Consider the following 25,118-nt stretch of genomic DNA (forward strand, 5'->3'; position numbering starts at 1 on the left):
AAGAAAATTTGAACTATGTTACAATCTTTTATTAATCTATAAGTTTTACTATGATGTTGGCCCAACAAGTAGGGATGGCCATTTTGTTGGATCCGTTTCCCTCTCCGAACGAATTGGTAATTTGGAGATTTGTTTGGGGATTAGGTAGGATATGGGATTTTTTTTAAAAAAATCTGGGAATCGGGTAGGAGGCAGGAACAAATATATCCGGCCCCGAATCTGTTTTGCATTTGCTCCCCTGCCTTGCCCCGTCCCCAATTTCGCAAAATATATGTACACCTTTTAGTATTACTTATATTTTTTTAGGTTACTTTTCATTCCCACTACCCGTTTTCATTTTTCTAGCGCCGCACACACTTTTTGTGCTCTATTGCTCTTGTTGTTTGGTTACCTATATTGTAAGCAAATTTGTGCTCATTTTACTTCAGCTATAAAGTCCTTAAAGTTCTGCATCTTATTTTGAATCTTTTATTCATTAATTTTTTTTGCTCTTTGTAGTTTAGCAAATTTGTTTTTTTTTTCTTTTAAATTAGTAAAAAATGGATTCTCAAATTTCTACAGGGATTCCCATTCTCCGTTTGGAGCGGAGATGGAGGGAAAAAATAAATTCCTATTAGGGATCGGGTTGGGGTTGAGGATGGGGAAAGAATTCGGGGATATTACTCTTTGGCCTCGATCTATCTCCATTGCCAACCCTCCCTACCAACGAATGTGTAAAAGTACTTAAGTGTTGCAAGGTTGTGGATTCAATTCTTTGACGGGTTGGGTAGAATTGGTGTAGGATAATTTAGCTTCTAAAACATGAAAAAAAAAAACACACCACTAGAGGTTCCCGGATTCAAGACTGCAAGACCGCTGGGCCAAGTCACGATTTTTGTTTTGCAGTAAGGAAATACTCCATATTATAACGGAAGCCGAGCTTTGAAATATATATGTATTTAGTATGAATGAACAACTTGAATTTTAATTCGTAGAAAGGACAGTTCGAATTTACAAAAATAAGACGCCTTTAGCTTTTATTTCTTAAAGTGTATTAATCGTAATAGGATAAAATACGAGAATAGATTAGAGAAATGTCCTGATCGTATGACCTATAGAAAGCAGGCATATGAGAGCGGAGCATCGTCGCCTTCTGAGTGGACAGAGAGAGACTGATACAGGGAGAGAGAGAGAGAGAGAGAGAGAGAGAGAGAGAGAGAGAGAGAGAGAGAGATGATGAACGGAACGTCAGGGAAGAAGGTAGTGGACGTAGCATTCAAGGCAGGGAAGACCATCGATTGGGAAGGCATGGCTAAGCTTCTCGTCTCCGATGAGGCTCGCAAGGAGTTCGCCACTCTCCGTCGTGCTTTCGATGAAGTCAACACCTCTCTCCAGACCAAATTCAGCCTGGTTCTCTCTCTCTCTCTCTCTCTCTCTCTCTCTCTCTCTTTCTGCATTGAATCTACTGTTTGCTCTATCTATTTATTCCTTTCTTCTCTGCTCCCTAGGGTTCGGTTCTCGTATGGTTTTGTGGCAGATCTAAGAGCTTTAGGCTTTAGCTAGTTTGAGGTTTTTTGTCCGTGATGAAATGATTCCTGGGCGTTGTAATCGATTACAGAATCGGTGAATGAATTAGTTTATCCTCATGATCGATATAGCTTTCAGACATTGTTGGATTGTGGTTTGATAGCCTTCGTCGCGACAAATCGTATTTTTTAGTGGTTTATCTGGAAATGGTCATTCCAACTGTTGTCTTGTGACGTCAAATAAACATCCGTGTGTTATGCTGAATAATAATGGCTTAACGGCTTAGTTTAGTTTAGTTGATGGTAGATGAGAAATTAAAAGGGGAAATGGAAACACAAAATAAGCGAAAGGAGAAGAGGTACCCGTACATCATTTTGTTCCTTTCCTTCGTTTACTAAGCAGCGACTGCAAAATAGAGGAGAACTAGCGCATGCCCGTGCCTTCAGGCACGGCGCAATGTATTCTGAACCCAACCTAAATGACTATCCTTCTCTATTATTAAGATGGTGTTCCACTATTGAAAAAGTTAACTTTTTTTCGAACGGAGGTAATTTCAAACTCAAATATAATGAAAATGAAAAATATTTTTTCAATTTTTTTTGCACCGTTTAAAAGATTTTAATGAGATCTATCAAACAAGATCCATATTGGTGGGAAAACTATTTGCATAAACACATAATTTTTGAGCTTGAAATTATCTTCTTTTTCAAAAAGTTATTTTTAAGTTTTTCTACAAAACCGGAACACCCCCTAACCACCTCTACCAGTGAACCCAACTTCTCCGGAAAGAAACTAAGGCTAAGTTTTCCTACGGGACTAAGGCCGAGTTTTCCCTTTTAGCCCCATAGGGAAACTGAGCTTAATACTATCTAATCAATCAAGCAGTGATTCATCTCACACCCATGTACAATATAATTCGCCCAACAACCAAAGATAAGGAGAAAAATGACAACTCGACCGACTCAACAGAAAACACACGGGTAAGGAAATTGTATTTTAGTAATCTTGCCGTTTGTGCATTAGACTACTACCTGCAAACACACACACGCACACAAAAAAAGAAAACCAATAAGTAAGCATCTTCCTTTAAACAAACATGATTCTAGAGTAAGAATCAACAAAGCATAAACCATTTTATCTAGCAAATTGTCAGTCCTAACCAATGACCTTCCCTACTATGACAACCCAGGTTAACCTAACTTCACTAACATAAAAAAAAAAAATACTAACTTTAATTTACTTAGCCAAATAGATGCAGCAATGCTATAGCTTGGAGTAGAACCAAGCTAATTGTCATAGACTCGTTGAAGAAATGCAAATGCAACCTGTTCCATTTCCTTTTAAAGTTCCACTGCACATCGTTAGCCAGTTAGAACTTCCAACCCATGGAAGCTTAGTCATGAATATACCATCTTCCAAGAAAAATACCCAAATGTGAACAAAATTGAAGAAAATAGAAAAGGAAAACAACCAAACGTGTCGAGTACTCTCTGTAACTCCGTGAAAGTGGGCGGTGGAGCCCCCAAGATTAGTTAACCGGACAAATTGTATATGGGGGAGGAACCGGATTTCCAATCTAACGGCTGAAAATACATATTATATAGATATACTCTCGCTAAATGGCCCATCCAGAATTTTAAAGATCAAGTCCGACTCCAAGTAAAAATAACTGGCCCAATGATATAACACATACTCACACGTACATATTCGACTCTTTCAGTCACAGGATGCATATTAATTTCTCCATCTAGATATAACAAAGGAAGATTCTATATCGACAAATATACTTTTGGAATGGAAAGCAATCATAAAACGTCAATTCAATAGTATAGGACATATTCATGTCGCATCACTTTAGTATTCATAGATCATAGTTACTGATATCCAAATTCATAGTTCTTCATGCTTACCATTCGTTGGGTCAATTTTCACATTTTGCTTTTCAACTGCTGCTTGAGCATCTTCATGTGACTCGACTCTTTCAAACATTGGAGACATTAATTTCTCCAACTAAATAGAAACAAAGGAGAATATTTAATTTTTTTTATCGGCTATTATCCAAATTCATAGGTAGGAAAATAAAATTTCATTTCAAACCCATTTTTTATTCATGTCGTCAAAATATTTCAATTATTTACCTTGTCAAAGCACGACCACCAAACCTTCAAGTTGACTGGTGAACTACTATTATAAAATGATAATAGAAATAGTTACTTTTTCATATTTTTTCTTGAAACCACTGGAAAAAAAATCATGCGCACCTATGTTCACAAACCATGCGGTCAAAATTCTTACCATGTGGTGCTCTATCATTCAAGTTTATCTCTCTCGGTACTTGAGCGGTACGCTTCCTCAGTTGAACTTGAACATGCACTCCTATTAAAAAATACTTCATGTTAAATAAGACTTGATTAAAAATAAGTATTGGGTGGTGGATATTAGTACTTTCACGAATAAGCTTTTTGTTATGTAGGACTCCTAATCTAACACGGCGTGCTTCTTTGGACGTTTCAGTATCTGTGTGACATATAGATAGTTTTCAAAAATCGATTGCATCGGAAAATATTAGGATTAACATTCTCACTATTCATCATGTGAACGGGACACCAAAAAAACGAAGATACGTAACTTACCCAAAAAAAACAAATGAAGAAGAATGGAATTGGAAATAGCAACATCGCCGCAGAACAATGTAAAATCAACTAACCTGAAATTGTTGGTAGCGGCAGCGTCGGGTAAGTATCTTCGAAATGATGGGAACTACCAGCGGCATGCTTCCCAAGATGGGAACTATCTTCGAAATGAGGAGCGCTATGATCTCCAAATGCATTAATACAGAGCTTAGCAGCGGCGTCGGGTAATTAGGAAATGATTGGTATCTTCAAAATGGTTGGTAATTACTAATTAGGGAATGATCATTTACCAACCTAAAGTTGATTTGGTAAATCAAATTTAATGTAATTGAATCTTTCCTTTATTTTGTAATTCGAAAGTTCAGTGGCCGGAGTGGGCCCGACGGGGCGTCGGGATCAGATCGAGATCCCTTGGTCGGGAACCGTAGACTTTTCGTTAATGTAATTGAATCTTTCCTTTATTTTGCTAATGAATCTTTCCTTCTTCTTCTTCTTTTTTTTTAATTCGGTATTGAATGTGATTGAATTGAATGTGTTGGCATTTCCTAATGAGTCTTTCCAATCGAGATCCGATCAAGATCACTTGGTTGGGAACCGTAGACTTTTCGTTAATGTAATTGAATCTTTCCTCCTCCTTTTTTTTTTTTAAATTCAGTATCAAATTTAATGTAAGAATAGTGCTACAGTTCCCGACGACCAAGGGATCCCGATGCCCCGCCGGGCCCACTCCGGCCACCGGACGACCGATCCGAGCAACATATATATATAGCCATTGAGTGTTTGGATCGTGCACCTACACACATCGGATGCCGTTGATTCTCGCGTAGGTCCACTTGTTTTTTTTTTTAGAATTTTTGGACCGCTCAGATCAGCCGTCCAGTGGCCGGAGTGGGCCCGACGGGGCGTCAGGATCAGATCGAGATCCCTTGGTCGGGAACCGTAGACTTTTTGTTTATGTAATTGAATCTTTCCTTTATTTTGCTAATGAATCTTTCCTTCTTCTTCTTCTTCTTTTTTTAATTCGGTATTGAATGTGATTGAATTGAATGTGTTGGCATTTCCTAATGAGTCTTTCCTTTTTTTCTGTAATTCGAAAGCTTAAAAGGATTTTGGTTAAAAGGATAACTTCAAAGGCATTTAAAAGGATTTCCAATCTAATGGCTGAAAATATGTACCATCCAACGGTGGAAATATAAACCACCCTCCCATATTATATAGATGTGTTGGTTTCACTATAAATTATTGCTGGTTGAAATTAAGAGGAAAAGAAAAAAAATACAACATCAATTATGCACATTATATCTTTTGCTCTTCTTGTAGAAAAAATTAAATAGCTTTGATTTTAGGGTGGTAAAAGTTTCCTCTTCCTTTCTCTTTTCTCATTAGTGGTGGAGTGCCAGCAAACATTTCCTCAATGTTCATTGTTGCATCTCAAGGGTAACTTCCTTTGTATGTGGAATGCCAAGTTGATCATGGTATGCTGCACCTCTAAATACCCAGGATTTAGGATTACAGTGAATCATTTATAGGAATGTAGCAAGGTAGTTCTTATGCATGTGTTATTTTCTTTGCCATGACCCTTGTATGTTATCTCCTATCCTTGCAAGCTCTTTCATCCAGTTATATATCATTTTGGTTATTATGGCTTCTGAAAAGAAATTGATGGGTAGATGTAGGAACAAACTTTTTTGATTGCTTGTACAACTTTTGGAAGGCAAGTATATCATGTTCTGAAGTGTGTTATTGCAAAATAATTTTCATTGTAGTGTTGCTATTTGTTTGTAATTTTGGATCATTGTGTAGCTACTTGTTTTGTCCCTTTTCTGGGGTTGAGCTCAAACATGCTAAATCAGCCCTTTAATTTTAGTATTATGAACGTGGATTGATAAATGGGACATTAATAGGGAAACTATGGCGATTATGGACACTGTCTTAGATGAATTGTAATTAAGACATATCAAAGACCTATATGTCTCCTCCCCTATCCATGTGTCTTTTTTCCCCCTCCAAAAGCCTGCGTTTTCTATGAGTATATATGATGACTATGGACAATTTCTTCGGTGAATTGAATTAAGACACATCAAAGACCTATTATGTCTGCTCCCCTAACCATGTGTCTTTTTCCCCCCTCCAAAAGCCTGTGTTTTATATGAGTATACTCTTGCTACATATTGATGCCCCATGACCCATTGTCGTGTCCGTCAAAGAGTAGGAGATCCAGTTTAGTTACTCTTGTTTCTCACTATGTACATGGATTTAGAGTAAAGTTGTGCTCTGCATTTTTTTATTGCTTTGACAACTTAGTGCTTACTTTATGTGATATAACTTTTCTCAGTTTTGGCTTTAAATCATGCAGGAACCTGAACCCATTGACTGGGAATACTATAGAAAAGGAATTGGATCTGGGTTGGTTGACATGTACAAAGAAGCATATGATAGTATGTTAACTGCATTCATGAAGTCTACTCTTTCTTTCAATTTTTTCCTATCGTTTGGACCCTACTATCATTTTGTTACTTACTATATGAGAAGTGTAACGTTGAGCTTGGATTCGTTTTTGGGTACTGCTGTTACACGATCTTGGGTAGAACCAATCCCAAAAGCTAGCTATTGAAGTAAGGGTGCCCTCACGCTTATTTACTTCATATTACTCTCGTACCCAGGCGATGTGGGATTTCGCTTCACGCCCTCCCTCACGCGCAGCGTCCTCACTCGGCAGCACCTGCCACGTGCAGGCCAGAGACATGCACCCTACCCATCTTTGTTACCTAGCTCGTAAACCATGTTACACGGTCTTGCAATGTCATTGGTGGTGTAGGCAGACTATCAGCCCTCTGGATATCATGGTAATCACTAACCTTGGTCAGAAATCACTTGAGGTGGAGGAAGAGAGAGCTGAGGCACTCTTGTAGAGGGAGAGACCTTGGTATATTTCGCGAGATCGACCTATGGCTATGGAGAACAATGCACCTTGGGAGGCAGCTTACTCCCTTTGGCCCAACAACCTTGAAGGATCTTCTCTGATCCGAACTTTGTATATTTAGCGAGATCGACCTATGGAGAACAACACACCTTGGGAGGCAGTTTAATCCCTTTGGCCCAACAACCTTGAAGGTTCTCCTCTGATCCAACAGTACTATGGGATGCCCCTTGATGTTGTTAGAGGATCTCCCAGTAGACCCAGCCACACTCTTGAGGTCAACCTGCTCCCTTTTGTCTGATCGCAGTGGTACAATTTCGAGCGCACTTTTGCAGATATCAGGTGTTGGGGAAGTTTGTCTTCTCCTAAGAGTTGTTAAGAAGGGTCATTTGGGGAAAACCAAGCAACTTGAGTCCATGACAATACCTCACCTTTAGCCTCCAAGCCACAAGTCCTTCGATGATCCCCAATGGAGATCATAGGTCCTATTACCAAGCTGGGTTGTTCTGGAGCTATATGTAAGATTTGTGTGTCGCGTCTCATTTGACAGATGTCACTCATTGCGGTGATCTTTTATGAGTGCAAGTGTGATTATTGTGCTGTTATCTTCGCAGATGGGAATGGAAAAACTGTTTGTAGGCTACCAGTTAAGGCCAGTGTTCCTTTGGTAAGGTACTTGGTGGTGTACTCATGATATCGAATAGAATTGAGAAAGGGTATATCGAATAAAATTGAGAAAGGGTATACATCTTCCAATTGCAGTTTGCTTACTATTCATGCCAGAGAGACTCCAATTTGATGGGACTCGTATATCTAGATTCATGGTTATGGGTGGTGCTTTAGCAGCGTTTAGTTGTTATTAAATGACCATCTGGTAGAATCTATCCTTGTTTGGCTCTTAATTTTACTGGTTGAAATCACATATGTGCCCCGTTGAAGCTTGGGAGGAGAATTTAGGCACTGCTTTCATTTGATCTTCAGTAGTTTGACAGTCATATATGGTCTCGATTAATGCTTTCTCTTTATGTGGCTTGATTCAGCATTATTTGATTCGGCATTATTTGACGGTTTGCCGCTCTGCAGGTGTTGAGGTTCCAAAGTATGTGGACACTGTTACTCCCCAGTACAAACCCAAGTTTGAAGCCTTGGTGAGAGCCCAAAGTTTCTTGTTGATTATCAACTTAAGAATTGAAACCAAGAAAAAACTGTATTTTAAAGTTACGACAGGAAATTCTTGCCGAGTCCTAGGCAGTTGTAATTGTTGTACTCGAAAGAGTAAAGGAAATAAGTACTCATATTCTTTAAGATTGCTGACCCAAAGGAAGTCAACGTGCAGCATTTTAGTTTATGGGTAAATCAAAGAGATTTTTGTCTGACAAAGCTGCGTGTTTTAACTTACAGTTGGTGGAACTGAAAGAAGCAGAAGGGACATCTCTGAAGGAGTCTGAAAGATTGGAGAAAGAAATTGCAGAAGTCCAAGAATTGAAGGTAATGCAAAAAGAGTGCTTTTGTCGGATTTGTTTCTTCACCTTTTCCCTGTCAATTTTCTTCGTGTTGATTTCCCTGTCAGTTTTCTTCGCGTTGATTACTGATGGGTTTTTTTTTTTTTTGTGTAACAGAAAAAGATAAGTACCATGACCGCAGATGAATATTTTGAGAAGCATCCAGAGGTTAAAAAGAAGTTTGATGACGAAATCCGAAATGATTATTGGGGCTATTGATTTCACCTTTGTAGCAACTCTATGGACCACTTTTGCAGGTGAACCATTTTCAGTTCATCTGTATCTGTCCTGATTTTTCTCAATAAAAAGGGAAGACCAAATTGTTTTGCTTTGTGGCTGCTTTGAAGAATTTGGAATACAATGTAGTTCCGGTTGAGATGTCCTCATCCAGCTTCTTAATAGAGATGACAACATGTTATTTTGGACATCTAATGAGTTGATTTAGACCGCATATTGATACGTTTTTTGTTCTCCTGTTAACTGGAATCATGCAAGCTCATCTGTTTGTTTTTTTGTTTTTCATATTACAATGCTGTTCGAGATCGATTAGGAGTAGATTGGAAGGCTCCAAGAAAGATGTCGGAAATTTTTTTAAAACCGACTTTGAATTTGTTTGCCCAAGTAACGGTGGTGGAGAACGTGACCTTCCCTCTTATTTTGAACTGGACCTCCTCCCTCTTTGTCTAAAGAGCGCGAGATTGACTGCTTTTAATGGGTCTATATCACTGCTTCAACCATTGGAAACACATTCGCTTTCTTCAAATCTAAATCATGAGAGAGAGGTTTTAGTGTAACCTCTCCAGCGGCCCCGCTGGTGAGCTAACAGGTTACAGCCCTAAACCCCCCCCCTCTCTAACCTAGCATTGTAGAAGCTGCAATTTCTTCCTTCTTTCTTTTTTTGGTAGTAGCTGTAAAATAAGATAGTTGAATTGGCATTGATGGCACTAATGTGCCGGTTTCTGGGTTGCGATCCTTGGCATCATGCACCGCATTGCGTCTGTTCTACTTATCCAACAATTGAAGCTGATAAAAGCCAGGCCACTTTTTGTTGGTTCTGAATCTTCAGATGAGGAATGCTTCCAAATAACACCTCCTTTTTTGTTTGAGTCACGAGATATACTAAGTTGCAGGCTCTATAAATCAAATAAGTAAACTTCATTAGTTCGTCATTCGAGGCCCAACTTTTTTGTTGCATTCTATGGAATTTGTGTTTTATCCGTTTGTATATGGATATTGATCTGCCTGTTTGAGGGGTTTGGTTCTGGCATTTTAGAAATGTTCACTTGGGCAAGCCAAACCCATGTGGCAGGCTGGTAAAGAACCCAGTCTCCTTTTTTATATTCCATCTGCCCTGAAATTAATTGATGGATAAAAACAAAACTATGTAAATAATAATACTACTATATACATGCTTGTATGGGTTGGAACTCTAGTATATTTCAGGGCATGATTATTACAACCTGTATTCTCAGTGTAAGATTAGCGTTGGAATTGGACCCCTCAAATAATTGTTGCAGCCCACTTGTTATGGCTGTGGCATGGGCCGAAAGTAAACACTCACATGCTCTGCTAATGCTATTCTTGTTTTTCCCCTACTCTAAATTCGTTCACATTTCTCTACCCTTTTGAAGGAAACCAACCCCCTTGATTACTTACCCAACCTTTTTCTCGTTAGATCAGGAAGATGGGGTTCATTTATGCCTTAATGAGGAGTAGCTTGGTAGTTGAGTAGTACAGTACTATATTTTTGCATTTTGAAAGTGATTATTACTAATTGAATAAAACCCAACAAAAGTTGATGGTATTCAATGATACTTGTCTTGAGATGGTACGTAATGAGTAATTTTAGTCACAGTTGAAATCATCTTCATCTTTACGATTTCTCATGGGACCCTTCAGGATCAGGTCATGTCACTGAGACATATAATGATGTTAATTGATGATCCAAGTTGTTGATTTTGTAGATGTGCGTCATTCATGGAAAAGAAATAGATTGATTAAATATCGGTATTCATTTAAACAAACTATATGTGCATCTATAAAATAGTAATGGTTGGTCAGAGTTGTGAACTTTGATTTCTCTTTAAACAAAACATATCTCGACAAATCAACGTATAGTAATTTTTTTGCACGAAAAACGTGCACATTGTGATCTATAAAATGAATGACTTAGATCGTCAAATGAGACTGACGCCATCTCATTTGCATTGCATAAAGGCTGACTCCAGACATTCTCACATGAAAGTATCCTCACTCTCTCCAAATGTACAATAATCTGCACATTGGTTCACAACCTAATTTTACAATAAACAGTAAAAAAATATCAGCACTTTTGTCCAAACCGAGTCTCGGTCTAATATGCCGGCACATGGGGTATTGACTTTAACAGAAGGGGTAACATTTACACCTCATTTTGAGAGAGACTTTCTTTGTGGTAGTTAAAAATTGGAATGGAATCAAAACTAAGTCCAAAAAAAAAATCTTCATCTTCAAAAAAAAAAAAAAAAAAAAATGTTCAACCTAAAAAAAGAAATTTCCAATCTAATTTAAAAAAAAAAAAATAGGGTACAAAAAACTCGTTAGAAAATTAGTTTTGCTATTTCTTCTTCTAAAAAGCACAGTTGACAGACAAATTCTAAATTGCTTTGTGAGATGGGATGGGATCATCTCCGGTTACACTCCAAGACAGTTCACATTTTGCTCACAGCACATCGCATTCTTACCGGTAAAGATATCCTTGTGCGATTCACATTTGTGAGACATCTCCCACAACTGTCTCGGATGATTACCAGAGATATAATCTTTTTGCTTGCAAAATCTTGAAAACTATTTTTTTGAGACAAAAGTACAATATTTGATTTAACCAACAAAAATAGTTTTGACATTATCATTACTCTTTTATTAAGACAGTGTATATGGAACCGGGGATGATGCATCGTGCTATGCATATTCGGACCATCCATTCGGCAATCTAACGGATTAAATCTCATTTTCACCATCCGAGGATCCGACCCGTTCATTGTTGAGATAAAATTTAGACTATTGGATTGTCGAACGGAGGGCCCGGATGTGCACATCACGGTGCCGCACAGTACTTCCCCGGGTCGGTGTATATGATCCGGTTAAAGAGACCGGCTATAGCCGACGACGGCCGTTACTCCAAGTAACCCAGTACCCAACCCCACCACCACCACTTCCTGTACCTCGGCCGCGACACTTTTCTCACGTGTCCCGAATCTCCACCGTACATTTCCAACCCTACCCCAACCACCCCCAAACTCTCCCAAAATTACACTCTTACCCCTCGAGAACATTTTCAATGCCGAGCAGGTATCACGTTGTAGCCACTCGGCACATCCGAACCGTCAATTTCTTATTTTTTTTTATCATGTCCATTTTGATTTTGGACGGTTCGAATTTAAAAAAAAATGAGAAAGAATATTTCAATCTGAGTCTTTCAATATACTTTTGAACGGTCTGAACGTGTGGCCCGGGCACCACGTCGGCCAGATGGCGTGGCACCCACCACCCGGCACTCACCCAAAAATTTCTACCCCTCCCTCCCCCTCAATAAAAAAAAAAAGCTTTCGAAAACCAGCCACCAATGGCGACACATATCCAAACCAATCCATACAAAATCCTCGTCTACCTATCCGCACACCTTCTAATGTCAGATTCTCAACAACAACTACACTAGCTTTGAATTCACGGCGTTGGGAAAAAAATATAAATATCTTCTCCCGAGCAGTTGAACGATCCGAACGAATAGAAGTTACAGAATCCAATCGCATGAGTCTCTACTCTCCGCTATGACCGAGGTCCACGGGGAGGAGTTTGCGAGCCGGTACGCCGGAACGCGGGGCAATGTCGGCGGCGGCGGCGGGGAGGAGGAGGACTGGAAGTACCACGCGGCGGAGTTCGCGAAGGGAGTGGCGGAGATGAGCGTGGAGTTCGGGAGGGGCGTGAGGGACGTGGTGAGGCAGAGCTTGCTGGCGAAGGATTCCTACTTCGTGAGGAACTTCGGGGAGCCTTGCGCCAGGGCGTGCGAGAGGTTGAGGTTCCTGAACGAGTACTTGCCGGAGGATCGCGATCCGGTCCACTCGTGGACCGTGGTGTTCTTCGTTGCTGTCGTTGCTCTTGCAGGTACTCGTGTGGGTGCGAAAGTTTATCGCGGACTTGTTGTGCTCTCTGTTTGGAAAATTTTAGCGAATTTGTTAATTTAGGCTGATAAATTTCTTAGGATTCGGTGGTGAGAGATTCATATTTGATTGCGATCTTGAATTGAGCGTAATTCGGCGTTGACTGTTAAGTCTGTGCGTGAGTTGAAGCAAGTCGTTCGTATGTGTTGACTTAGCATCTAATACAAGACTCGTAAATATTTATCACGGATATGTTCTGCTAATTTTAGCGTATTTGTCAATTTAGATTCTTAAATCGCTCTTGAGAGATTGATATTTTATTGAGCATAATTCAAAGTTAAGTCACTAAGTGAGTTGAAGCAAGTTGTTGATATATGTTGCTGTTGAATCTAATAGAAGACTCGTAGATGTTTGTGAAAACAAAGAGGAGAATTGAGGTTTTTCATGTTAATGTGAATTTGATTATTGGAAAGAACGCTAGTTGTAATTTTTTTTTTCTCCTGTGGGTCAAATTGGTTACAGTAATTTGAATAATTTTTGTTGGCAACTTGAGGTCAGATTTTAAAGAAAATTGCGTGATTAGACATTGATCAAAATGGTGGAGAACATTATAAAGGTACCGAATTAGAATCAGAAGTCTTTTAGAATTTCTCTAGAGAAATTTAACAATGATCCTGAATTGAGCCTAATTCGACGTTGAATTTGGGGAATTAATGTATTCGTCTTGTGAATTGGCTATTGGAAATAGTGTCGTCCTTTGACTCCTTTCACATTTGATAGTAATTTCTCTCTTGTGGATCATATTACTTAGTTATTCATTGTAAGAAGTACATTCTACATTTGGTTGCAGTTTTAGCCCTGGTTCCAAGTTGAATTTTTGTGCTGGTGAGGATCAAATATTGGGCAGGTCATTGCCCAATTTTAGCGGGTCACTTGTTTATTTATGAGTGATACAATAGGATTTATCTTGGGACTCTGCGAGATTGTCCCTGTGTTCTTCAGGTCATTGCCCAGTGTAGTGGACCACTTAGTTGCTCATGAATGATATTAGTGGATTAACTTCAAATCTTTTTCTTGTGGAGGATCCTACTCTTACCATGCCAGAATCCTATTACCACAAACTATCATTTGCTCAATGGTTGTCAACCATTAATAGTGTTGGCAATATGCTCTTTGTCAGCCATTAGGATTTCGAGTTCATAAATCTCAAATTTTGCCTCTGCTTATCTGGACTTTGAATTAATCTGCTCCTGCTTACAATAGGAGAAATGAATATGCCCCCTACTTGAGTTGAAAAAGAATCACTTACATATGAACTGCATCTTGAGGAGATAATCACACGACCAGGACTTTGAATGGGTACAAAAGGGTTCTCCCATTTTAGGTCTTAAATTGGGCCCTTTGCCAGCAATTAGAAACTCTAGAATTGCTTTGTATAAAGGAAAAAAGTATTTCTTGAATTTTTCACTTGAGGAAATGTAGTAGAGCTGCAGAACAGTGGTCAACATATATTTGTGCCATCTTAAATTCTTAAACTTCAGTTTCTCCTGAATAATTTCACATTCTTGTCTTGTTTCTTCATGGTCTGCTCACCCTTCTATCTTATCTGCAGCGCTGTGTGTAAGTAGTGGACATGATACTACCACCCCATTGGTAAAGAGATTGTATATACATCCTCCTAATGCTTGTCGTATATTACTACCGGATGGCAGACACTTGGCTTATCAAGAACAAGGCGTTCCAGCTCACAGAGCTAGATTTTCCATGATTAGTGCTCATCCCTTTCTTTCATCCCGACTTGCAGGTAGAATAATCTCATTGCCAAACCCTTAAATTGGTGTGACTAAATCTAATGAGTTGTGGGTAATACTGCTTCATGCTATCATTTGGCACTAATTTCTTTACTTATGTTAAAATAGGAATACCTGGTCTAAAGGCTTCACTGCTGGAGGAATTTGGCATTCGCCTGGTAACATATGATCTTCCAGGTTTTGGTGAAAGCGATCCCCATCCCAATAGGAACCTTCAGTCGTCAGCTCTGGATATGTTGCAATTATCATATGCTGTCAATGTCACTGAGAAGTTCTGGGTGCTAGGATACTCAGAAGGAAGCATGCATGCTTGGGCTGCACTCAGATACATTCCTGATAGAGTAGCAGGTATACCGCCGCGCTTCTCTCATACGTCAATTACTATTAAATTCATGAATGTAGCAGTTATGGGTTATTATCCATCTTGTAGTGATGTACATTGTACGTGTTCCTAACAGATTTTCTCCAATTTTTCGAGGTCTCTAAGGGGCATGAAAACACATCTCTCCCTCTACATGTATCTCCTCATAGAAATGTTCTTCTTCATACCTTAATTTTGCATCTAAGATGGTTGGCCTCAAGCAAAGAAGTTTTGAACCTGTGGCATCTCGTTCGCAAGGCTAGGTTCTAAGCGACTGTTCTACACCTTAGAGCTAAATAGTTTGTTTTTGTATGCTTGTTCTGCCCATTTTGAGTAATTAGCGACCTTGTCTTGATACTGTAGACGGAGTATGTTAATCTGCAATATTTTCTTGGATGAGAAGGATTTCCCCTTCAGAAACAAGTTTTGGCAACTGTCATATTTTCTCTCCGCGGAAGTGATGTATAAATAAGAAGTAGATTGATGATTTTCTTACGATGCACGCTGTATAGCTATTTACAAAAATTTGAAAATTGTAATATGATGAGCCATAAAGGGGATGTAGGTCTCTAGCTAGAACTTATAACAAAGGCTTTTTGATCTATAAAGGGAATTCATGCAGCCAATCCCCAAATACTTCAATAGACTATAGGTACTATAAAATGACAACAAAGAATTGAAAGCTTGCAAATCCTCAAGGAATTGGACCCTCAAGTACAACTATGTAATATGGCATTTTTTTTCATGTGAACAATCTGATATGCATGGGGCCACATAGGAAATGGTAGGAATGTTCTGCTTCATAATACTGAAATTCAATGAGAAGATCACCCATGCTATCATAGATCTGAACTTCTGTGTTGCCCGGGAACAGAGAGAAATGAAATTCTACTTGATGCTCTTTATCTCTGATCTATCCTGGCTGGATATGCAGGTGCACTGATGGTTGCTCCGGTTGTTAATCCGTATGAACCAAGCATGACAAAAAAAGAGAGATCTCGAATCTGGGAGAATTGGTCACCGCAAAGGAAACTAATGTACTATTTAGCTCGTAGGTTTCCTAGTTCTCTTGCTTACCTCTACCGCCGAAGCTTCCTGTCTGGAAATCATGGTCAGATAGATAAGTGGCTATCACTATCAGTTGGAAAGGGAGTACGTCATCTTGCTATACCCATCTTTCTCGTAAACATGTGTTCTTGTTATGCATTTAGATGGGTAGAATAAGTAAACCAAACAATTGGGATCTACATAAATATGTAAGAACTTGCCGAAATCTCAGTTAGCAATCCTAATGGTGTGGCGACAATTTGGGAGTTGTTTCAGCTCCTCGCGTTGAAGGAATTTCTTCTAAATGTATCGATCAGTTACTTCGATGGTTTCTCATTGCGGAAAATGCTGATTTGTGTAGGATAGAGCTTTGATAGAGGAGCCAATATTTGAGAAGTTTTGGCAGAGGGACGTAGAGGAATCTGTCAGACAGAGAAATGTAAAACCATTTGTGGAGGAAGCTGTTTTGCAAGTCTCCGAATGGGGTTTCAGACTTTCAGACCTCAAAATACAAAAGAAACGCCAGGGTCAAGGTATCATTCATTGGCTGAAGTCCATATATAGCCAAGCAGAAGAACAATTGACAGGCTTTCTTGGCCCAATTCATATATGGCAGGTTAGTGCACCTCATATAATCTTCTTCTTCATTTTGTTTTCTTTTCCTCGTATGGAATCCAATAATATCGTCTAGAATTTTTAATGCCTTGCTTATGTCTTCAAAACGAAGTGCTTTGCTTATGCTTAGGAACAACAGTTCATTTTTACAGCATTGTTTCGTTTATTTAGTCTATTTAATGGAGGCCAGATGGACGAATTTAGTTGTACACTAAACCCTCAAGCACAGTTAAGTTGATAGCAAAATGATGTCCTGAGAAACAAACGATGCGTTGAATTTGTATCAAACTTTCTTTTTCTTCCAGGAGTATTGAAGTAAAATAAATAAACTTAATATGCCGATTCTGCTACTGACCCTTCTACCATCATGTGAATTTTCCTATGCTCAACACATATGCCGATTCTACTACTGACCCTTTTACCCTCGTGTGAATTTTCCTACGCTCAACAGGGTATGGAGGATAAAGTTGTCCCACCCTCAACGACCGATTTTGTGCAGCGAGTTATACCAGGGGCCATGGTACATAAGCTTCTTTACGATGGCCATTTCACCTATTTTTACTTCTGTGATGCATGCCATAAACAGATTTTTACTACCGTTTTCGGAAACCCACAAGGGCCACTTCCTGCTGAAGTAGAAGATCGAACGCCCATCAAAATAATTGAGGAGAAAGATGATGAAGAAGAAGACACACTCGGCGATACTGTCAGGGACTGAGGTCATTTTTCTGGTTTAATTGAACAGATTCCGATGTATATATACAATAGGTTTACCCCCGGTAAGCATTGAGTCTAGAAGTTAAGCCATAAGTTTTGGTTTCACCAAACAGATAATTGGAAGTTGGAAACTTGGTAAAGACAATAATTCAATTGTCCTGGTTCAATATCAAGGGACCGATTAAGATAGAAGCGTATACTGAATTGAATTGGGTCATTAATTTTCTTGGTGTGTAAACCTGTTCATGGATAAATGACACGCAAAGTGGACCTTTTCAACAGCTGATTAGTTAATGCTCAATTTGTTGATGGAGACTTAAGGCTCGGTTTGGTTTGGACGTCAATCTCATCCCCTTCAGTTGGTTTGATCCGATGAGTTAGGAATGTGTTTGAATTTCAAATCATGTGGAATAATGGAACAAAATGTAAAATAAAAAGAAAACAAGGAAATAACGAAGTAAAGGATGTAAACCCCGTCACAAATTTGCAATCCAAATTCAAAGTTAAGTGATTGTATGGTTCGAAATTCAGCATAGCAAACAAGGTTGGTTTTATAAGGAAGAAAACTTATTGGAAAAACCAATAATCAAATTACGAAGAGGGAAAAAGAAGTTAGTACATAAAAAGAAAGGGGAAACTATGAAAACTAGAAGGAAAAGGAAACAGAGAATTTACAAATTTTCTGTTCCAACGATTTGTAGAAAATCAAATGGTTCTGTTCCTTAGCAGTTTAGGACGGCTGCTTGCTTCACCTCTAAACCCAAACCTTTTCCATATCTTAGTCCGTCCTCTCTCAACGTCCTCATCAACTTCCCTTCGACCCTCAACCGATGGTCGGATGAGCCAAGTGAGATCAGAAACACCGGCGTGGTACAAAACCATAACCGTTGTCGACAAAAGCAGCTGAAAAATCCAAGGAGCGGTGGCGAGGGCAACGCCAGAAATGGAGAACATGAGGACGTAGAAGAGGTGTTTTTGGGAGTTGGCGGTGGCGAGGCGGAAGAGGAGAACGCCGACGGCAGTGATCCAGAGGGAGTGGATGAGGATGGAACGGAGGCGGAAGCCTTGATGAGTGGTGCATCTGTTGGCATCCATTTCTTCTATGGGGTTTAGAGGATTGTGTGTTTGAGGATGATTAGTTTTTGAATGATTAGTTTGGGACAATGAGAGGGAACAAACTATTTGAAAATTAAAATATGGTTAGTTTACCGTTAGAGAAGATCCCATTGAGTTGTTTATAAGGAGTGTGAAAAGAAATTCGAAAAATTGTACAAAAGAATGTTTTATTTTTCAAATTAGTAATCAATTGATTTATAAATGTTTGGATAAAGATAATTTTTTCACGTACTGTTCAAATGAGCAAGCCTGCAAAACCTGAAATTAATGAATCTATTAATGTTCATAAAATATTCTAGATATAATTTCAGCTAGTTTTTGGAGTTTTATCTTTGATATTTTTAAAAATATTAGAACAAAATTCATAATTTTTTACTTTTTCGATCCATCTCGACAAGACAAATCAATAATCTAAAAAGTTAAGCGCAGAACTAACAAATGCGAAAAAAATTTGATTAAGGGTAAAACAAGAAAAAGTCCAAAAAATCTTAGCGGAACTTAGGCTATGTTTTAAAATTTTCGAAAAAACAATCAGAGATTTTTTTTTAAATTTTAAATTTCTGTTTTGAAGCTTAAGCCCTGCAAACATATCCATTTTGCGCATCACAAGGCCAGAGACTTTGTCTGTAGGGGTAGACCTTACAAAAACTTGTGATTTGGATCACAAATGGTGTCTATTCTAGCCAATGCCACCAAAGCAAAACACGCTGCATGACTGCCACGTATCACCCTCTCCCTCTCTCCCTCTCCTCTACTTAAACCTCCTCTCTCTCCACGTACTTCACATGCACTCTCGCTGATTTCAGAATAGAGTAGCAGTTGTTACAACACAAGAAGAAGAAGAGCAGATCAGAGAAGAGTTTTTAGAGAGAGAGAAGGAAATTAGTTGAAGATGGCAAGGAGAAAGGGTGTAGTGCTGCTGGTGCTGTTGATGATGTGCTATGCAGTGGCAATGGTGGGTGGTTCTGATGGTGGGAGGGGGAGGAGAGAGAAGGAAGAAGAGGGGGGTGAAAGGGGGAGGAGAGAGAGAGAGGAGGAGGAGGAGGAGGGAGAAGAAGAAGGGTATGACGAACGCGGTGGTGGTGGAGGGAGGAGGAGAGAGAGGGAAGAGATGTTCTTGATGCATGAGATGAAGACCGTGGTGAGGACTGATGCAGGGGACATGAAGGTGGTCAAGGGTTTCGATTTTGGAGGAATAGGAGGGGCAGTTTCGGAAAAACAAATTCATCTTGGGTTTATCACCATGGAACCTAAGAGTTTGTTCATCCCTCAGTACCTTGATTCCAATTTGATCATCTTCGTTCGCAGAGGTATTACTAATTCTTGACTCTCTCTCTCTCTCTCTCTCTCTCTCTCTTCATTGATTGAGAAATGATAGGCTAAGAAATGTAGGTATATGCATCCATGTATGCGGAACCATTTGATACACACGCAGGGCGGTCGTAAGGAGTGCAAGCGGGGGCCAAGCGGGGGCCGGGGCCTTACACCCGCCGATTATCCCACTAAATGCTATTACTATATTTTAAGTTTTGTTTGCAAAAACTATAAAGAATGGTCCATCAAAATTGTGTTATTCGTTTGTAAGGATGATATTTTTTTTTTGTTGATTTATGAATACATATGATTTCATCCTCGTATTGAAGAATCCTCCGTCCTGCCACTGTAGGTACGGTTCCGAGTTGAGTTTAGATTTGTGCTTATAGACTTTTCTTTACTGATTCTGATAGTCGGGTTTTTTTTTTTCTTTCTATGGTACGAATTGGTAACTATTTATTAACCAAAATGCTAAAGCCCACTAAAGCCACTGACCACCGACCGGGAAGCAACAGCCGTATCGGCCCGGATGATCCGAGCCGGTTAATGATTTGAAAAAAAACACCCGAGTGGTCTGTGAAAAATTGACTCAATCCGATATGTGTAGGTGTAGGTGCTCGATCTAATTTTTCATTTTTTAATGATCTTGAAATATGAATGAAAAAATGAAAGATTGGATCGAGCACTTACACATGTCGAATTGAGCTAATTTTTCACAGGCCTACTCGGTTTTTAAAACGATTGAATTGAGCTGATTTTTCACAGGTCCACTCGATTTTTTTTTGGAAAGGATTGAGCTGATTTTTCACAAGCCCATTCGTTTTTTTTAAAAAATTATTGAACGGCTTGGGCTTGGATCATCAGTGTGGACCCACCCCTAGGTCCGCACGGTGGTTGGTTCCCGGTGTGCCACTGTCGGTGGCCATAGACGGTTCATTTCTTAAGTGTCATGAGCAAAGATTTTAAGCAGTTGGGTTAGCCCAGTTGGTATCGTTGTTATTCTTCTAATCTAATGGTCTAATTGGGAGGTTAGGGACGATCATTGGTAAAGGTGATTGGGGGTTACTCCTATTTCTTTTCCAAGGGCTTTTAGTTAGTAGCTTATGCCTTGCTAGGGTTTATGAATGAGAAAGAGCACGTATGATAGCCTGGACACCCGTGAGGAAAAAAACAGTTCATAGATGAGGATTTCCTGGCGGTGTTAATAGATGAGGATTTCCCGACACTCCGCCGTTAACTTATTGCCACCAGGCACCAATGTATCCTGTTATTATTCTTTTGATGATCAAGATATGATAATATCGGACATGGTAATAGGAAAACTGTGTCGGAGTAATATAGGACGTTTGGGTTGTACTCATCTCCATCCTTCCTTTGTGAAAACAATACAAGTCATTTTTAGATTTTCCCAAAACTAGGGTTCATATACCTTATGAAGGATTTGAGTTTTACCCTCCAATAACTACGAGTGGAACTGACCTTTTAGAGTGGTTGGAACCCACACGATACATGGGAGACCTACACACATCGGATGGTTGTGAACACTTCTGACTCAGAACACCTATCGGATGGTTGTGAACACTTCTGACTCAGAACACCTACGTCCAATTATTTCCATTTAGGATGGCTTTTGCAGCCTTACAAAAAAATAAAAATAAAAGAGACAAAAAAAAGACAGATTGTGAGAATCACAACTTATATCATTGCTTCGTTGTGATTGGGTGCAGGGGAAGCGAAAGTGGGATCAATCTACAAAGAGGATTTTGAGGAGAAAAAATTGAAGGGTGGAGATGTGTACAGAATCGGAGCCGGTTCCGCGTTCTACTTGAGGAATACCGGGGAGGGCCAAAGGCTTCATATCATTTGCAGTATTGACAAGCCTGATGGCTTCGGATGGGGCCGTTTCCAGGTACTTTAAAAGTCATTTCATGACTATTGTAAGAAAATAGTGTTCAGAGTATTAATTCGTTAATTCACTTTCATACCCTTTTGATTTGTGCAGTCTTTCTTCATCGGTGGAGGAACGAATCCCATGTCTGTACTTTCTGGTTTCGACACTATGACTCTTGCAACCGCCTTCAATGTAAGCATTATGTACCAATGGTTAAACCGTAGTGCTATGTAACTATACTTGCATCTAATTCATGCCATTCTCATATTTAACGTGGCATATGGAATTCTTGTATCGAATTGATATCATTAGCACTGTAGTTCATAATCTCAATTCCAAGGCCTGATTTGAGGGGCATAAAAACTAAACTACTATTTTGTATAGTGTGCTAAGGGCTCTTCACTGGTCCTTTCGTTCTGAATTAGAACACCCACTATTAATTTGTGACTCATCCTTTGGGGAAAAGAGAGTATTCAATCCACATGGATTGCAGGTGTCAACATCAGAGGTGAGAGACATCTTGACCCGGCAACGTTCTGGCCCAATTGTGTTCTTGTCGGAGGATTTGCACCCCCCAAACATATGGGCGCAATTCATGCGACTGAAACAGCATGAAAAACTACAGCACCTAAATCGAATAGTGGATTTGCAAGAAGCAGCCACTAAAGAAGAAGAGGAGGAACCAACATGGTTGTTGACCAAGCTATTCAAATCTGTATTTGGAAAGGAACCAAATGGAGAAGACAACCGAAGGAAGGCACCGGACTCTTACAACCTCTATGACAGGAAACCAGACTTCGGGAACAACTATGGCTGGAGCACGGCCATTGACAAATCCGATTACTGGCCTCTCGGCCACTCCGATGTTGGCCTTTATCTGGTCAACCTCACCGCGGTAATCTGCTACTTCCATTAGCCATTACTTATTACTGTGGCACTTTGTTTCTCAAGTTGGCAGACTGTCTCTAATTACAGTACATAACTAGTTTTTGTTTGTCATCATCAAGATGAAGCAGTTCATAAGATAATAGTGGTTATAGAGAGGGAAACAGGTCCTTTTTCAAGGAAAATATTGGCAATTAAAAAAATAGCATTACCTACTTTCAAAGTGTTGGGAATGCCAAATAGTGCTTTCCCCATTTATCAAACAAACTACTTATGTACTTTAAAAGCAGAATAGCCAAATATCTAATTCTTTAATTGTAGGGATCCAAACTACTTATGTACTTTAAAAGCAGAATAGCCAAATATCTAATTCTTTAATTGTAGGGATCGATGATGGCGCCGCATATAAATCCAAGGGCCACCGAGTATGGTATCGTATTGAGAGGATCAGGCACAGTTCAGGTAGTGTTTCCCAATGGGACCTCAGCAATGAAAGCGAAGGTGAGCGAAGGAGATGTGTTCTGGGTTCCCAGGTACTACCCATTCTGCCAAATAGCATCTCGAACGGCCCCCTTCGAGTTCTTTGGGTTCAGCACGTCGGCACGCAAGAACCGGCCACAGTTCCTTGTAGGAAGGAGCTCTATTCTGCAGAGCATGAAGGGTCCAGAGTTTGCTGCCACCTTTGGGGTAAGCGAGGAGAAGCTGAGGAGATTCGTGGATGCTCAACAGGAGTCGTTGATACTGCCCTCCGCCTCTGCGGCACCACCGGAGGATGGGGAGGTGAAGAGTGAGAGGAGGAGGAGGAGGATAGAGAGGGTGGTTGGGAGGTTTGGAAAGGGAATGATCATGGACTTCGATTAGGAGAATTGATCATAGAGGAGGATCGGGTGGAAGCCAGAAACCGTTTAGGACACGGTTTGTGAGTGTGTTCAACTTTTGGTTTTGGTTAGTGTTTTGTTTTCTTTGGCTTGTGTCAAATGTTTTTTGTTATTTCATTTTGAGTTCTGAGATCATGTGTGAATAAGATGACTCGTTTTGTATTTGTTCCCCATAATACTATAGCAGTTTTTCCTTCTGTTTGCCTTTTTGGTCTCTTGTTAGAGAAGAATGTGAAGAATTTGAGTTTTGCTGCTTCTCATTTCTCTTTTACAGTTCCATTTATCTCTCAGGATCAAACAAAATCATTAGCAGCTTTAATAGAGAAGGGCAAAAACCATTTTATTAGCTTTGCATGTAGGTATCATTTTCGATTAAAAAGAACATTCACCTGACGAAGTTATCCTCAACTAGTGATCATTCATCCTAATTTTATTCCTAAAAAATGAACATAAAATCTGACATAAAAGGAACAGAAAACCTTGAGTCATTTACTCCCACCATTCCAGTTCCGGTTGTTTGTCCAATTTCGACATACGTGCCTTTTAAAAAATTGTTTATATCTTACAATCTATAATGTTTTACCTAATTTTGAAAACATTATATTTTAGATTTAATTGATATCTATCAAACAAGATCCATATTGCATATAAAAAGCATTATAAATTGAAATATATAGATAATTTTGTAAAAGATCTCAAATAGTGAAAATAAACAAACAAATCGGGACGGAAGGAGTATAAAGAAAAAGGGTTAAAAGGTTGTCCTTTAATGATCTAAAGCTTCGCCTCAACCCGATAAATCAAGTGCTTAATCCAATTTACTACTAATTTTTTGTGTATTAATTTTTTTTATGGATTATTGGTTTAGTTTTTAGTTTTCTGTAAAATCGGACCAATCTCTTCCTTATTCACGGTTACTTAATTTACCAAAAAGAAACAGAACAGTGCTACAGAGATAGATGTCTCGACATGGATCTAGATACAAGTGTATTCATAACCATAGTTATCAATACCGTTCCGTACCGGCCAGTATGTACTATTTTGACGAAGAACCGGTACCCTAACCCCCCAATTCTGTTCCGGACCAAATACCGCTCCTTATCGGTTGGTACCGGTAGTTTTGGGAAATACCGGTCAGTACCGGGTGACCTGAATTTCCAGCCAAAATTTTTCAGAGTGCTTTTTTTTTTTTACCGTCGTCACGTTATCCTTTTCTGGTAAAAAAAAAAAAAAAGTTATCAGAATTTTTTTCCTGGGTTATCTTAACCCAAAAAAATAAAAAAACTTGCACCCCCTTCACGCGAATAACCCGTGACGCGCATCCGGTTAACTGGTTTCCGAATCAGTTTTTCCAAATTGCCTTTGGCCACGGCCCATTTTTCCGAGCGCGCGAGACATCTCCTTGGGTCCTCATTCACAAGTCCACTAGTGTGCAAAGTCATTTAAGATGAAAAAGAGTTTTGTAACTCGGCAATGTAGGACAGAGGCAAACACATAGGTATTTTAGGATGAATTGCATGATATGGGAGATTTTTTTGAATTATAATTATATACTCCCTCCGTCCCATATTATTTGAACTTTTTTGATATTTGTGTCAGTTTTCAATCGTTTGTATCTTCCAATATGAATCTCCAACAATATACAATATGGATCTTGTTTGATAGTTCTCGATTAGATCTATAATACAAAGTTTTCAAAATTATAAAAAATATCATAAATTGAGAGATATAAGAGTTTAAAGAACGGCTCAAATATCAAAAAATACCGAATATTTTGGGACGG

The 25,118-nt window shown here is 39.3% G+C and overlaps 4 protein-coding genes across 4 annotated transcripts; 3 read left to right on the forward strand and 1 right to left on the reverse strand.

The window, feature by feature from the left end:
• The first annotated feature begins 944 nt into the window (after positions 1-944).
• LOC131314846 (ATP synthase subunit d, mitochondrial-like) lies at positions 945-9,041 on the forward strand. The gene is made up of 5 exons (XM_058343725.1): positions 945-1,389; positions 6,496-6,577; positions 8,143-8,207; positions 8,461-8,547; positions 8,679-9,041. Exons 1-5 carry the CDS (start codon positions 1,213-1,215, stop codon positions 8,778-8,780), a joined length of 513 nt encoding a protein of 170 aa, XP_058199708.1. The 5' UTR covers positions 945-1,212; the 3' UTR covers positions 8,781-9,041.
• A 3,101-nt stretch (positions 9,042-12,142) lies between these two features.
• LOC131314847 (uncharacterized) lies at positions 12,143-17,532 on the forward strand. Its single transcript, XM_058343726.1, has 6 exons — positions 12,143-12,704; positions 14,313-14,504; positions 14,620-14,859; positions 15,807-16,024; positions 16,281-16,535; positions 16,986-17,532. Exons 1-6 carry the CDS (start codon positions 12,371-12,373, stop codon positions 17,250-17,252), a joined length of 1,506 nt encoding a protein of 501 aa, XP_058199709.1. The 5' UTR covers positions 12,143-12,370; the 3' UTR covers positions 17,253-17,532.
• Positions 17,533-17,806: 274 nt separating this feature from the next.
• Positions 17,807-18,513, reverse strand: LOC131314848 (uncharacterized). Its single transcript, XM_058343727.1, has one exon. The coding sequence runs from the start codon at positions 18,344-18,346 to the stop codon at positions 17,957-17,959; it is 390 nt and encodes a 129-aa protein (XP_058199710.1). The 5' UTR covers positions 18,347-18,513; the 3' UTR covers positions 17,807-17,956.
• A 560-nt stretch (positions 18,514-19,073) lies between these two features.
• LOC131314849 (vicilin-like seed storage protein At2g28490) lies at positions 19,074-23,532 on the forward strand. The gene is made up of 5 exons (XM_058343728.1): positions 19,074-19,677; positions 21,409-21,590; positions 21,684-21,764; positions 22,066-22,467; positions 22,842-23,532. Exons 1-5 carry the CDS (start codon positions 19,260-19,262, stop codon positions 23,316-23,318), a joined length of 1,560 nt encoding a protein of 519 aa, XP_058199711.1. The 5' UTR covers positions 19,074-19,259; the 3' UTR covers positions 23,319-23,532.
• Positions 23,533-25,118: the final 1,586 nt, after the last annotated feature.

This window comes from Rhododendron vialii, chromosome 13a (genome assembly GCF_030253575.1).
Source record: "Rhododendron vialii isolate Sample 1 chromosome 13a, ASM3025357v1".
Lineage (NCBI taxonomy): Eukaryota > Viridiplantae > Streptophyta > Magnoliopsida > Ericales > Ericaceae > Rhododendron > Rhododendron vialii.